The sequence below is a fragment of the Chrysochloris asiatica genome, unplaced genomic scaffold, assembly GCF_000296735.1.
Source record: "Chrysochloris asiatica unplaced genomic scaffold, ChrAsi1.0 scaffold00013, whole genome shotgun sequence".
NCBI classification, from domain to species: domain Eukaryota; kingdom Metazoa; phylum Chordata; class Mammalia; order Afrosoricida; family Chrysochloridae; genus Chrysochloris; species Chrysochloris asiatica.
In genome coordinates, this window is record NW_006408531.1 from 26,682,915 (window position 1) to 26,698,101 (window position 15,187).

General features: G+C 37.1%; 1 protein-coding gene across 4 annotated transcripts in view; it reads left to right on the forward strand.

The window, feature by feature from the left end:
• PTPRK (protein tyrosine phosphatase, receptor type, K) overlaps nucleotides 1–15,187 on the forward strand; it is a 756,434-nt gene that overhangs the window by 402,161 nt on the left and 339,086 nt on the right. For all 4 annotated transcript variants that reach the window (XM_006834676.1, XM_006834677.1, XM_006834675.1 and 1 more), the window contains exon 6: nucleotides 5,121–5,295. In XM_006834676.1, the coding sequence (XP_006834739.1) occupies nucleotides 5,121–5,295 (175 nt within the window). The remainder of the gene's footprint in view (nucleotides 1–5,120; nucleotides 5,296–15,187) is intronic.

A 15,187-nucleotide genomic window follows, 5' to 3' on the forward strand; every position in this document is an offset into this window, starting at 1 on the left:
GGGAAACCAAAAAGGAATAACACGCTCAACATTTCTCAAACTGGGGGAACTGAAGAAAAAAATTTCTCTGGGCAAATTAGTGAATGATGCAGAAAGCATCGAGAGAAGATGGAAGGAATGCACAGAGTCACTGTACCAAAAGGAAATGGTTCATGTTCAACCATTTCAAGAGGTAACATATGATCAAGAGCCGATGATACTAAAGGAGGAAGTCCAAGGTGCATTGAAGGAATTGGCTAAGAACAAGCACCAGGAATTGAAAACCTTTGTATAGTCAATAAAGTGCAGATAGACATGTTTCTATTAATTTCTGGTTTCAACCAAAATCCATTTGATATCAGAAATGATAACCCTCATGACATGACCTCGGCTCAATCCTACTTGAAGCTCTGAAAGTTCCTTGTCAATGTACTGTTGTATCCATTTTTGGATTATCTTTACAAAAGTTTACTTGCATGTAATATCAATGCCATTGTGATGATTTTTAAATTTACTGTTGGGTCATCTTTCTTTCGAATAGGCACAAATACTGGATTTCTTCCAATCTGTTGGCAATGTAGCTGTCTTCCAAATTTCTTTGCATAGATAAATGAGTACCCCCCAGGGCTGCATCAGTATGTTGAAATATTTCTGTTTGTATTCCATCAATTCCATCAATTAAGGTAAAGAACCTTAATCTTTACCAATGCCTTCAGTTTACTCAGAACCATTGGCTTTTGATCATATGGTTTCTCTTGAAATGTTTGAATATCAACCATTTGTTTTTGTGTATTCATTACATCTTCCTTTGATGCTTTTTGCATATTCAAAATCTTGTCCAAAGAATCCTTTAATATTACAAGTCAATTGTTGAGTTTTTTCTTCAGTTCTTTCATCTTAAGAAATATTCAGCATGTTAATCTTTTTTGGTTTTCTAACTTCAGGTGTCAGCGTATTTCACTATAATATTTTGTCTTTTCGAGTTGCCCTTTGAAATTTTCTGTTTTCTCATACTTCCTCATTTCTTCCTTTTGCATTAGTATCTCTGTTGAGCAAGTTTCAGAGTCTCTTCTGACATCTATTTTGGTCTTTTCCTTCTTTCTTGTCTTCTTAATGACCTTTCGCTTTCTTCTTGTATTATGTTCTTGATGTCACCTGACAGCTCTTCTGGTCTTTGCTCATTAGTGCCTAATGCACCAAATATGTTCTTGAGGTGATCTCTAAATTCAGTTGGGTATGTTCAAGATTAAATTTTGGCTGTTGTGAATTTGTTTTAATTTTCTTCAGCTGTAGCCTGAACTGGCATTTGAGTAATTGATGTTCGGTTCCACAGTGTGTCCATGACATGGTTTGGCTGATGATATGCAAATTTTCCACCATGGCTTCCCACAGATGTAGTCAATTTGATTTCTTTGTAGTCTATCTAGTGAGGTTCATATGTATGTTGTAGTTGTTATTAAGTGCCGTCGAGTCGATTCTGACCCTTAGCAACCCTGGATTTCCGAGGAGCAGTGGGTGATCTTGAACCACGGACCTTGCAGTTCAAACAGCTTTGTAGCCTGACGCATTAGCCTATGGCACCACACCAGAACTCCTCCATATGTATAGTCATACTCAAATAAATAACTTAGGATACATGATCTCTTGAAACTTTAGCATCTATGTTTGTATCGTTTCCCTTGTATGATTAATTCAATTAATATTTATTATTTTATCATAATACTTTTTAATACACTGGGAAACAGAAACCTTGTCTCTTAAAAGTTCAGTGATTTTTATTGGTTTTCATAATAAATGAAGATAATGCATATTAGATGTGATAGAAGAAAAGTTGTATATTTATAGAAAATAGGTAACATCTTAATTTCCAGGAATTTGTTGTTGTTGCTGTTGTTGTGTGTCATCTGGTCAATTCCTACTCATAGCCACCCTGTATAGGGTTTCCAAGAGTGGCCGGTAGGTTTGAACTGCTGACCTTGTGTTACAGTCAAGTCCGGTTGAGGGCTTATCCTGCAGTGCCATACCAGTACTCAGTTTCTAGGCTTGTACAACAAAATTCCACAAAGTTGATGATTTAAGGTACAACAGTATTTTTTTTTAACAGTTTTTGAGGCTGGAAATCCAAATCAGGACTTTGGCCATGCCTTTTTATTCTGTGGATCGCTCTCCTAGTATCATATGACTACTAGTATCATATGACATTCTTTTTTATGTATGATCCATCTGCCTCCATTGTCAAATGATACTTGTTGCTGTGGATTGCCTTTCTATATATCTGTTTTCCCTTTTTACAAGACACCACTTGGAGGGATTATAAGATTTACCCTGCTCTCTGTAATTTCCTGACCATGACAAAACAAAACCCTTCATTTCCAAACAGGATAACATACATAAATACAAGAGTTAGAATATCTGCATACATTTGGTGGGGAGATAGGGAGCACATTTCAGCCCATAACACAAACTATGAGGAGTTAATGAGATAGTGAAATTCTCAGTGTATAAGTTAGTATCAGGATAATGCTGTCTGTTCCCCCGAATGAATGCCAAAGCACATATGCCCTCCTTTTTGAAATGTTTGGAGGAAAGTGAGAGAAAGATCAATTACAATGAAAAAGATCGACTGACTGTTGAAAGGGAAATAGTAAGTGTATCCAAAATCTCATCACTAGAAAAGAAATTTTGAAAGACATGATATTAGTAGATGTGGACATGTGTGAGCTTCTGGAAGGCAGAGTAGGCATCAGGAATTGTGTGGTCTTGTGTAAAGATTAAGAAACACAAACAATAGGCTAAAGGTGACAGAGTTTAAGAGGCCACTTTAAGGAAGAGAATGTGGGTGTCTGAGGAAATAAGGAATGATGTGTCATGTTCTGATTTCTAGTTTCAAAGACTGTATAAAAATTTGATATGGTAATTAAAATCCCAGCTCCATAGAACCCATTCCAATTCTTAGAGACATACTTATTCTATATGTTTGCTGAACAAATAAGTCAAGAAGAATATGGCATTATTATTAGAGGAAGACTCATTAACAACCCTCCTTGCTGTAAATGCAGTGGTGATGGAACACATCAGATCAAAGACTGAAGCCTTCCTTATGGATTATGCCTCAACATAAAATAAAAATCTTCACAACGGGATCAATAAGCAACATCATTATGAATTGTGAAAAGATTAAAGTTGTCAAGGATTTCATTATACTTGGATCCACAACCATTACCCATGAAAGCAACTTTCAAGAAACCAAAGACTATACTGCATTGGGCAACAACTTTAGCAAAAAAAAAATCTCTTTATAATTGTAAAGAGCACAGATATCACTTAGAAAACTAAGGTGCTACTGATGTGCGCTGTAGTGAATTATCTAATGTCTCAGTAAGTCCCACTAATGTTTCTGCCTTGTTGTTTCTGTGTAAGAAGGGTGGACAATGATACTAATATGATTGAGCTGTGGATGTTTGCATAGGTGATTGTAATGGTGAAAACTTGAAGTTCTAGCATGGGTATAAAAAGAACCATCTCAGAAGCAGGACAGGCTATCGCACTGACATTGAAGAAGAATCAGAAACAAAGCATGCCATTTCTAGTCCAAGATACCTGTACATTGAACCTCCTAGGCTAAGGGACAGAAAGCTGTGACATTGGCGAGGAGCAGAGGATCAGCTTCAGGACCAAAGTCAGAGGATGAGACAGCCTGGTGTATTTCTTGGCTCATGGAGCAAGGAAAGCTGAGTGACTTTAGGCAGGACACTTGCTGGCAGAGTGGGGTGCCTCCAGCTTACAGATTGGGGAAGCTAGGTTTACTGACCCATAGAGATAGAATTGAGTAGTTTCAGACTGGGGCTTATGGTGGAGTAGTATGTGCAGTGAGCATTTATCAGCAGCCCTAAAAGAGCTTTGTCACATTGTGCCGGGGCAGAGAAGAGACCTGTCTGTGGGCATGGCTAAGAAGATGCTGTCCTGACTGAAACAGCTATTCCCTGAGGATTTCTGACCTTGAATTGTAACCTGTTTAACTTTCCTAGTAAATCCCATAACTGAGAGTGTGGTGTCTGAGTTTTGTGTGGCTATTGCAATGAATAATTGAACCCAATTGAGAAGCAAAGAGTTATTTGAAATGATGGTTGATGCCATATTTTTGCATGACCCAAGTCATAATATTGTCAATTACCTCACAGTTACCTGCAAAATCTGGACAATGAGTAAAAAAACCAAAGAATAATTTATGCCTTTGAATTATGGTGTTGGTGAATAACATTCCATGGACTACTATTAGAGTAAACTCATCTCTCTTGTAAGAAGTACAGCTTAAATGTTTCATAGAAAGGAGAAAGGCAAGGCTTGGTCTCAGAACATTGGATATGTTATCAGGAGGCACCAAGTCTGTGATGAAAAACTAATATGTTTTCACATTTGTGGTTTCTGTTCTCACCTTATTTATTGTACCTTTAACATATAGAAGCAATAAATTGTATTAGCATTAAATTATTCATTTACTTCCTTTATAGTTTGTTTATTAATCTTATGTGAGATACACTTACATCATAAATTTATTTCTTAATGTTTCATATGGATAGTGGACAGAGGTTCTTTGAACAGTTTGTTTATTTTGCTTACTCCTCTGGAATGGTAAAAGGAGACTTTCTCTATTGCAAAACACATAGAAGTTTGCAGAGTACAAGTTTTTGTTGGACTCCAAATTATTCATTAGTGTTGTGTCACCATTCTGTGATTGGCTGTGCTCAGCATTTGGAATACTGAGATGCAGAGGGCATAGTCTCAAGTCTTTTTTCAGTAGGAAATCTATTATGCATATTTAGCATCAGGGTTAAGAGAAACTAACATATTTACTTTGGGAGAATGGACAAATTGGGGGCAGAGAATCATTTGCAATGGGACCACTAACTATCTGTTTACTGCAGATATACTCTGCTTAGTAGCAATTTTATGAAAAACTGAGATCATCCTAATGTCAGTAGTACATCCTTTAAAGGACTCCAGATTTTCCTATATACTTTCCTGGATGAATGACAGTTTTGTTGCATGAATAATTTGTTTCAGATATGGATTGCTACCATGCTTTGGATTTATGGAAAAGTTAACAACCTGTTTTTTTAAAGACCAGTTTCTGTTTGCAGAGGCGGAATGGAGAAGATATACCTGTGGCCCAGACTAAGAACATCAATCATCGGAGATTTGCTGCTTCCTTTAGATTGCAAGAAGTGACAAAAACTGACCAGGATTTGTACCGCTGTGTAACTCAGTCCGAGCGAGGATCTGGGGTGTCCAATTTTGCTCAACTGATTGTCAGAGGTAAGGTGAAATTGTTTTTACTTCATGAAATCATACACGTGTTTTAAGACAAATCAGTTTTATAGTTATATGGACTGATTTTAAAGCTACTGTATTCTTCATTTCAGGTAATTATAAAGACCGTATAATTATACAGTTCTTATCTTAAGATAAAATTAAGAATGTACTGTGAAGTTTGTCAAGTTTCAACAAGTGTTTCTGTTGGAGGGAATTAATTTTTTTAAAGTTCTAATTTAAAATATTCTTTTAATAATACTGTGTTCAGTATCACCATAATCTAGTTCTTGATGTATCTTTAAGTTGTTTCTTCCTGTTTAAAATGATTCTGCAGATACTTTTTTTTTTTTTTCTCTCTCTCTCTTCAAATCTTTGAGGCTGTGAAGTCCAGGTCAAAGGCCCTCCCTCTGTCCATGTTGACCTATACATTTTACTAGTATCAAAAACTAGTATTGGATGTTCATTTATTCTGTCCCCTACTCCCACCCTAGTCTTAGAACATGAGAACTGTTAAGAAATCTTATTCAGAATCGTGGACCCTAAGGTAAGTACAGGTATAGGGAGGACTTGAGACATTGTACTATGGGTTAATGCGCTGGACTGCAAAGTTGGTTTGAATTGCAAGGTTGGAATTTCAAGCTCACCGGCTGCTCCTTGGAAACCCTATGTAGTGTCGGTTTGGGTCAGAACCAATGTGGTGGCACTTAACAACATAGGGAATACTAGAAATATGAATACTAGTTCTCATTGTTTATGCATTCATTCAACATTTACTGAGTCCCTGTTATAGTCTAAATACTATTTAATGTGGTACAGATACAATTGTAAATAAAATACAAAATAGTACTAAACTTTCAGGAACATTGGTGGTGGCTGCGTGGCATGGAGTTGGTTCTGACTCTTAGCGACTCTGAACAGGGTTTCCGAGGCTATAAATCTGTATGGGAGCAGAAAGCCTCATATATTTCTCCCATGTAACAGCTGGTAGTTTCTAACTGCTGACCGTGAGATTAGCAGCCCAATTTGTAACCGCTACACTAACAGAGCTCCTTTTATAAACAACATAAAAGACTTACAATACTGAAAAATTCTATGGGCAAAATGACATCCTGGTGAGGCACTGTGAATCAATGCACTGGACTGCAGGTATATTAGGGACACACTATAAGACAAATATATAAATGACAATATTAAGCTCAAACTTCTGTGCTGTGAAGAAAAATAAACAAAATGACAGGAATTGATGTGTTTGTTAAGGTAGTGTAGGAAGTCCTGTTTGATAAGATGATAATAAAACCACACTGTCTTGAAAAATTAAAAAATATCTCCCATGTGAAAATCTGTATAGGAAAAGCTACTATGTAATAGATATCAATCAGTATTCCACAAATGAAAAGAATTGTAAATTTGATAAACATTGTGTAAGAGGAAGTCCGGGACACCCAAATGTTGTTGCTAAGTTTCATCAAGTCATTTCTGACCCATAGCGACCCTGTTTCTAAGAAGCAGCTGGTGAACTTGAACTGACCATTTTGCAGTTCAAACTGACATTGCAGTCCCGTGTATTAACCCTACAGCACCACACCAGGACTCCAGTAGAAACATCTAAAATGATTAGATTTGTCAGAGATGTCAGGAAGTCCTCAATTAATTAGTCTTCATTGAGATAAGATCTGAAGGTGGAGGGAAAGTTGCCCAGGTAAGGCACAGGAGTCCAGGAGTAAGGCAGGTACAAGAAAGAAGTGCTAACATATAGACAACAAATCATGTGCTGAGACCCAGAGGCTTGGGAGAGAATATTAGCTACATCCATATTCAAGTTAATATATTTTACAGTGCTTGACATCGAATGTCTTTTACATACATTATTTCATCTTCAGATTTACTTGATTTTAATACTTTAACCTTTAATACTTTAACAGAGAAGGCAATTGAAATTCAGACTATTTGATGATTCGCCCAGAGCCACGAAAATCTAATAATTGTCTGAGCTACAATTTAACCCCATGCTTCTTGACTCTTAGTATGTGATTCAATCATTTCCACTGCACTTTTCTCACATATTAACATTATTAAACAATGCTATTAGCTTCTTGATGCTTTTGTCTTAGTAGACACTAAGATCATTAGGGGAAGAAAGTATTTTTGTAGATTTACTTTGACTGTATGTAAACTACTCTCATGTCAACTCATGACATCTATACAAATCATGAAATCATAGTCTTATTTATTGAATAACAAGACGATATGATAGTGTTTGACTTGAGTGTTCAGGCAGAGACAGGTATCACATATACATACATTCTTGCTGATCCTCATTCTAGCACCCTTCTCACCTGACCTTACTTTTCAAAGCCTAAAGGTATCCTTGGGTTATCCATAGAGTGATTCATATGCTATGAATTTGAGGAGCAGACAGGTATAATATACTCTTGTTATCTTGCTTACAATGTTTTGCTGTATATACACTCCCAATCTGCAATAAACATACAAGACAGGGCCTTTTAATAGTGCAACAAAATTTATTTGAATACCTTATAGATATATGTAGTTTGAGAAAGTGGTCTTGTGATGCATCTATTTGGCAAGTTGTAGAGAATATTGTCAAAGCTTTTATCCAAGTGCTTCCTTTCTGAGTATAGTTTCTTCTTCCATATAGCCATTTTGTACTTACTTATTTACGAATCGGGCCGCGAACCTCAGGGTCAGCAGTTTGAAACTACCATTTGTTCCGTGGGAGAAAGATGAGCTTTCTGCTCCCGTAAAGATGTACAGCCTTGGAAACCCTGTACAGGGACGCTATGAGTCGGAACTGACTCCACGGCACATAACAACAAATTCTAAAAGAATTATGTTTGTTTGTTTTTTGTTTTGTTTTTGTAAATATGAAATCTCCTTTTTTATTTTATACTACCACTAGATTTTAGTTATTTTATCTAATCCTGGTTTTGTTACCTGAAGACCACTGCACTGTTGGTGTTCTGATAGTGCTACTCTTACAATAAATAATTATTTCAGCAAAACCTATAAAGGGAAAATCTTTAAAAATTTATAGGAAGTTTTGCTTTTCTCTTTTTAAAAACAATACTGACAACTAGCATATGTTTTGTTTTAAATTTTATATAGTAAATATTAGATTGAAATATGATGCTGTGTTACCCAGTATCTGCTATTGTTGTATTTTTGGTGCTATTGAGTCATTACAGACTCATAGTGACACTGTGCACAACACATTGAAACACTACCTGGCCCTGGGCCAACCTCACAGCTATTGCTATGTTTGAGCCCATTGCTGCTGCCACTATGCCAGCTCATCACAGTGGTCTTTTTCCTCTTTTTTTCTCCGACTCTCTACTTTACCAAACTTACTATCTTTCTCCAGTGAGTGATCCCTCCCGATAATATGTCCAAAGTACAACAGATGAAGTCTGGCAATCCTGGCTTCCAAGGAGCATTCTGGCCGTACTTCTTCCAACACATTCTGGTTTCTTCTTTTGACAGTCCATGGTACCTTTAATATTTTCCTGGTAAGGTGCTGTGGGTTAATGCGCCAGACTGCAAAGCCATTTGAACTTCAAGGTCAGCGGTTCAAGTTCACCAGCTGCTCCTCGGAAACCCTATACAGGGTCACTATGGGTTGAAACCAACTCAACAGCACTTGACAATAACTAACACTATACCTCAGATGCATCAATTCTTCCTTATTCACTGCCCAACTTTCACATGCTTATGAGGTTATTGAAAATGCCATGGTTTCAGTCAGGTGCACCTTGTTCCTGAAACTGAAGTCTTTGCCCTTGAATACTTTAAAGAGGTCATGTGCAGATTTGCTTAATGCATTATGTCATTTGATTTCTTGACTGCTGCTTCCTTGAGTGTTAATGTTTGATCTGAGCAAAATGAAGTCTTTGACAATTTCCATCTTTCTCCATCTATGTGCATGTTGTTTATTGGTCCAGTGGAGAGGGGTTTTGTTTTCTTTAGAGCGAGGTGCAACCCATAACAAAGGCTGTGGTAGGAAATATTTTGCCAAATTTGGAGCTTATTTTATAATGACTTTTCAGCATATTTCAGTATGTAATATTTGTCATGTTGTTTTTGTTAAGTGTCTTTGAGTTGATTCCTCCTCACAGCGACCCTATATAGAGTTCCCAAAGAGCAGCTGTTGGGTTTGAATTACAAATTATGTGGTTCACAGTCCAGTGCTGATCCTACAGTGCCATACCAGGAGTCCATAGTTATAGGTAATACTTTGCTTGCTGAGTTATTTGGAAAAAAAATAGAGGAACACATTTCCTTGTTTGTTTAGATCACTACCAAATAAATATTCTTAACCAAAAACTTACCCTTGGGGGTCAGATGTCTTGGTGTTGAAATAGTACAGAGAATTGACTATAGTGACAGGTCCTGTCTCTCATCAGTACTTTTGAAGCTGACATCCTGTTATATGGATGTAAAAGACGATAATTTTAAAAGAAATTTTTGGGCCAGTGATATGAATAGTCTTTAATGAGAACTGGCATCATATTGTCTGTTGTCAAAGATGACCCTAGGGTAAGAGTTTGTTAGTGCATTTTCTCTTAAACTAAAAGTGACAAGGCATGCTTAAGGCTTTTTTGTTGATGTTTGTTACAAATGAAAATTTTACTGCAAAATTCTCATGCTGAAGCCTATTGATCTATTTGTTCTCTCTGCTAGCGAAAGAAAAAAAAGTATGGTGAACACAATTTAGTTTGTCAAGATTTTACCATTGCTTCCAGATCATTTTGAGTAATGATAATATCTTCAGCCGTGGAAGCCAATCTTTATTGACAAAGAAGTTTCTACAGAGATGAGATGAAGAGCAAATGTTTTTGCTCGATGCTTCTAAAACAATGAGGTGTAAACATGTGAAATACAGGTTGAAGTTGTGTTTACAAGCTACAGATTGAAAACACCACCTTTGTCATCTAAGCTATGTTATAGATTGTTTTGTTCATTCTCTGTCTCCCTTGCAAACTTTGCCGCCTTTCTTTCCACCTGCCTGATTTAAAGGCCTATTTACATCTCTGACTATACTGACCCCACATTAACTGTCTATAAAATTCTTTTTGCCACAAATGACACTCAGTTTCCAACCTCAGTTGTAATGGTTTTATATATATTCGTTTTATCTGTGAATCTCCAATTACATTTTCCTTTTCATGAATTAATGTGAGGACAGTGCCTTGGTGAACAGTGGTTAAAGTGGTTAGCTGCTAACCATAATGTTGTTGGTTCAAATTTACCTGCCACTCTATGGGAGAAATTTGAGGTAGGCAGTCTGTTTTCTAAAATATTGTCATCCTTCAAAACATTATTGAACTGATAGGACCATTCTGTCTTATGGGGTTGCTATGAGACAGATTGATTTAACCATAGTAGGGTTTAATGTGGGGAGCACAGGTTTACTTTGCTGTTGTTATTAGTTTATTTTCTAAATTTTAGTGTTAATTGTTGCCATTTTTGTTAAGTGCCCTCAAGTCAGTTCCAACTCAAAGTGACTCTGTATAGAGTTTCCAAGGAGCGGCTGGTGGATTTGAACCACAGCCAGGTGGTTTGAACCTCCAATTAGCAGTCCAGTGTTTTATCCTACAGCATCACACCAGTATAGCTCAGGATTATTTCTGAGATTTAGGAACCACCTTTTCAAAAAGGTAGGGGCAGAAGATTTAACAGAGATTGAGAACTGTTTGAGAAGTAGATGTGCACACACTACATGGATTCTTGCTTTCAAATGTTTTCTTGGGAGCTCCATCTTTTTGCTTTGAGATAGTGACACCTTAGAGATATTGGCACTTTGCAGTATTTGTACATAGTTTTCATTTCTGCTTATATTACAATTATTTGTAGTTTCTATTCTATCACAAGGAGCACTGGTGGCAGTATGGTGGTTAAGCAATGGATTGCTAACCAGAGGTTTGAAAAGATGCAGAGGTCCGCTCCTGTAAATATCACAACATCTTTGTAAACCTGATGGGACACTTACTCTATCCCAAAGGGTCTGGTGCTGTCAGATAAGCACTGTGCTGCTAACCACAAGGTTGGCAGTTGAATCCCACCAACCTTTCCTGGAAACCCTATACAGGGTCACTGTGAGTCAGAATTGACTCAGTGACAAAAAGAACATTACAGCCTGTCTAGTTCCAATTTGCTTTATCTACTATAGAACAAAGCATGTTGCTGTTAGGTATTGTTGATTTGGTTCCAACGTATGACAGCCTCTGCATAGGGTTTCAAAAGAGTGGGTGGTGGGTTTGAACTGCCAGCCTTCTGATTATCAGTCCAGTGTTTATCTTACAGCACTACACCAAAACTCTAGTGCATAGCCTTGTTGTTCTTAAGTGCTGTGGAGTCGGTTCCAACTCATACCCACCCTGAATAGGGTTTCCAAAGAGTGGGTAGTGGGTTTGAACTGCCAACCCTGTGGTTATCAGTCCAGTGTTTATCTTACAACACTGCCCCAGGACCCTAGTACATAACATTGTTGTTAATAAGTGCTGTGCAATCAGTTCCCATTCACAGTGACCCTGAATAGGGTTTCCAAAGAGTGAACGGTGGGTTTGAACCAGTGATCTTGCATATCCTACAGTGCTACACATAGTCTGTAGTTAAAAACACAGTGGTATTCAAAAAAATTTTAATGAAATTATTTAATTGAAATCAAAGTAGTGAGCTGATCCTAGAAGATATACAGAATGATTAATCATACAATTTGTTTCACCTTTGCATATAGTGAAATATACGAACAAAGCAGTGTCAAGAATTATATATTTATAAAAGATGATAGCAATTGGTTTTTGTTTGTAGTATCTGAATCTTTTCTTGCAATCATAACTAGTTGTTGTTGTTGGTAAATGTTGTCAAGTTAGTTCCAACTCATAGCTGTCCTCTGTAGGGTTCCCAAGGTGGTTTTAAATCTTTCCAGGAGCAGAAAGTTACATCTTTCTCCCATGGAGTGGGACTGGCAGACTCTAACCTCAGACCTGGTTTGCAGTCCAGTGCTTATGGTATGAAGTACAAGTGACTTCATTTAGCTTTAAATACTTTTTACTTAGAAATCATTGCTGTTGTTAGGTGCCATCGAGTTGGTACTGATTCATAGCGACTCTATGCACAACTGAACAATGCCCGGTCCTGGACCAACCTCACTATTGTTGCCACACTTGAGCCCATTGATGCTGCCACTTTGTCAATCCATCTCCCTGGGGGTCTTCTTCTTCTTTTTCTCTGACCCTCCACCTTACCATACATGATATCCTTCTCTAGTGACTGGTCCTTCCTGACAATATGTCTGAAGTATGAGAGATGAAGTTTGGCTATCCTGGCCTCCAAGGAGAGCTCTGGCTGCACTTCTTCCAACACAGATCTGTTGGTTCTTTTTGCAGTCCATGGCACTTTCAATATTTTCCTCCAACATCATAACTCAAAGGCATCAATTCTTATGATCTGACAAATGTCATATTCTAGCTTTTGTATATGCCAGTTAAATATTGAATTTTAAAATTTAATTTTAGTATTTTTATCTTAGAAGCAAGAGCATTTAGAAAGTAGAAGACATGGCCTACTTTAATACATTTGTTGTTTGGTGGTAAAGCCCAGGGAATTTTTTTTGATATCTTTGGTAGTCACTACAATGCCATACAGTATTGATTTTTAACTGGTGTTTATATATATCACACAGCTGTCAGACTCATGAATTCATATATACTATCCTTTTACTTATACCTACTCAAAATCTCTTTCCTTTGCTTGTATTGTGAACAACTAGTCAACTTGATAGGAAATAGGGAGTTATCTACGAGACGGAAGTTTAAACATTTATGTTTTATAAAATGTGAAATACAATGAAAGTGTAGGAACACAAAGAAATCCACATACTTATTGTCCTCAAATGGCCCTAGAGAGTTAGGAAAGCACATACAATCAGTAGGTATTAAATATCTTAAATCTGGAGGAGACTCCAAATGTCTCAGAGTTTAAAATTTCACTTTGCTACCCTTGAGTATGATGAAAGAAACATTTAGAGTCTCCTCTCATTCCTAGTAGCTACTTGTCATTCAGGTGATTCAATGTTGAAGATGTCTGGTACATTTCTAAATTCTAAATGAGCACAAGGATACTAGATGTCCTTATTTCAGATAGTACACCATGATACAACCAAAAAGTGAGTACCAACTTGAGTTATTCATATAATCAGTGCAGGGATACTTTTTCAAAATTAAAAAGCATTAAAAATGAAAATCATATCTTTGCTTATTGAAATGCACGAGGGAAATGTTGGTTTTTAACTATTTCAAGTAATATTTCCTGTTAATTTTCTCCTCCACTGAGTTTCTTTCTAACTACTATACAAACATTATTGAGTACAGTATTTGTTTGGGGCCTTAATGGTTGTATTCATTTTATTTATTTTTTTCTCTTAGTTTGTTTTAAATATTAAAATGCAGTAAAAACGCGTCCAAAATTCCTTCTGAATATATTCCCATAGGTAATTCATATGTGTAGGTTGAAAACATGTTTAACAGTTTAGGTGATGGTCACTATTCTCTGGAGTGAATCTCCGAAGAGTTTGCTCTTTTTTAGCTTTCTTTCTTTAAAGAATTTAGAAAAATTGAGGCAGAAGTGGAATCATTTGCACGTGAAATATTTCTTTCTTCTGAACTCTAGGGTATTTGATTCCATAGCGCTAGTATCTGATAGCAAGCACATCCTTTCCTCCTGAGCTTCTTAATTCTCTTCTCTTGGTGGGTGTGATAAACGTCATTTTTCTCGTTTGTACTGTGGAAACGATGATCTCCTCCACAGACCAGCAGTTTCTTTGTAATTTATAGTCTCCTCCCTGCTCACCATTTTCTTTTGTCTTATCCCAAACAGAAAAGTCAATTTGAAGTAAAAATTTTCTCTCTTCTGGGTTCCTTGGCAACTTCATTGAAAAGAAAAACACCCAGCTAGCAGCCTTTACTGAGCATTTAAAGTAGTCGTGTTGTTGTTGTTATTAAATGTCATTGATTGAATTCCTTCTCTTAGGGAGCCTGGTCATCATTTTGTTGCTGTTGTTAAATGCCATGAAGTCAGCTCCCATTCATAACAACTCTGTATAGGGTTTCCTAGGAGCAGCTGGTGAGCTTGAACTGCCCTTGCAGTCCAGCACATTTAACCCGTAGTGCCACACCAGGTCTCCAAGGTTTCATTATAAGTACCATGAAAATGCCAAAGAATCAGAAGGCCTAGCATCAATCCACAGTCAATTTATAATGTAAATCATTCTATAGGAAAGCACAGAGTTAGTGAACATCTTAACACGGTGTCTTGTCTTCGTGTTTTATCACATTTTTAATACTATAAGGTAAATGGCACAAACAAAGGATTTCCATAACAACTGCAATATACGAAAGGAGTTATTTCATGAAAACCTCTTATTAAATACTAATTTGGTAAGTAATGTTTCTGAGAATGTTATGGAATGTTAATTAAACAGAAGCTCCATAGCCAGAAAGTGTGGGCAAGAGAAAATTTATAATGCTTAATGGGCTGCTGATGATGTAGGCTAAGTGCTGGGCTGCTAATCACTAGGTCAGCAGTTCAAATCCACCAGCCACTTCACGAGAGAAAGGTGATGCTTTCTGCTCCCTGAAAGATTTACATGCTTGGAAACCCTGTTGTTGTTGCTGTTGTTAGGTGGCATTGAGTCAGCTCTGACTTGGAGGGACCCTACATATAACAGAAGGAACCACTGCCTGGTCCTATGCTATCCTCACAATTGCTGTCATACTTGAGCCTATTGCTACTGCCACTGTGCCAATCCATCTTGTTGGGGATCTTCCTGTTTTTTCTGCATACCCTTCACTTGACCAAGCATCGAGTCCTTCTCCAC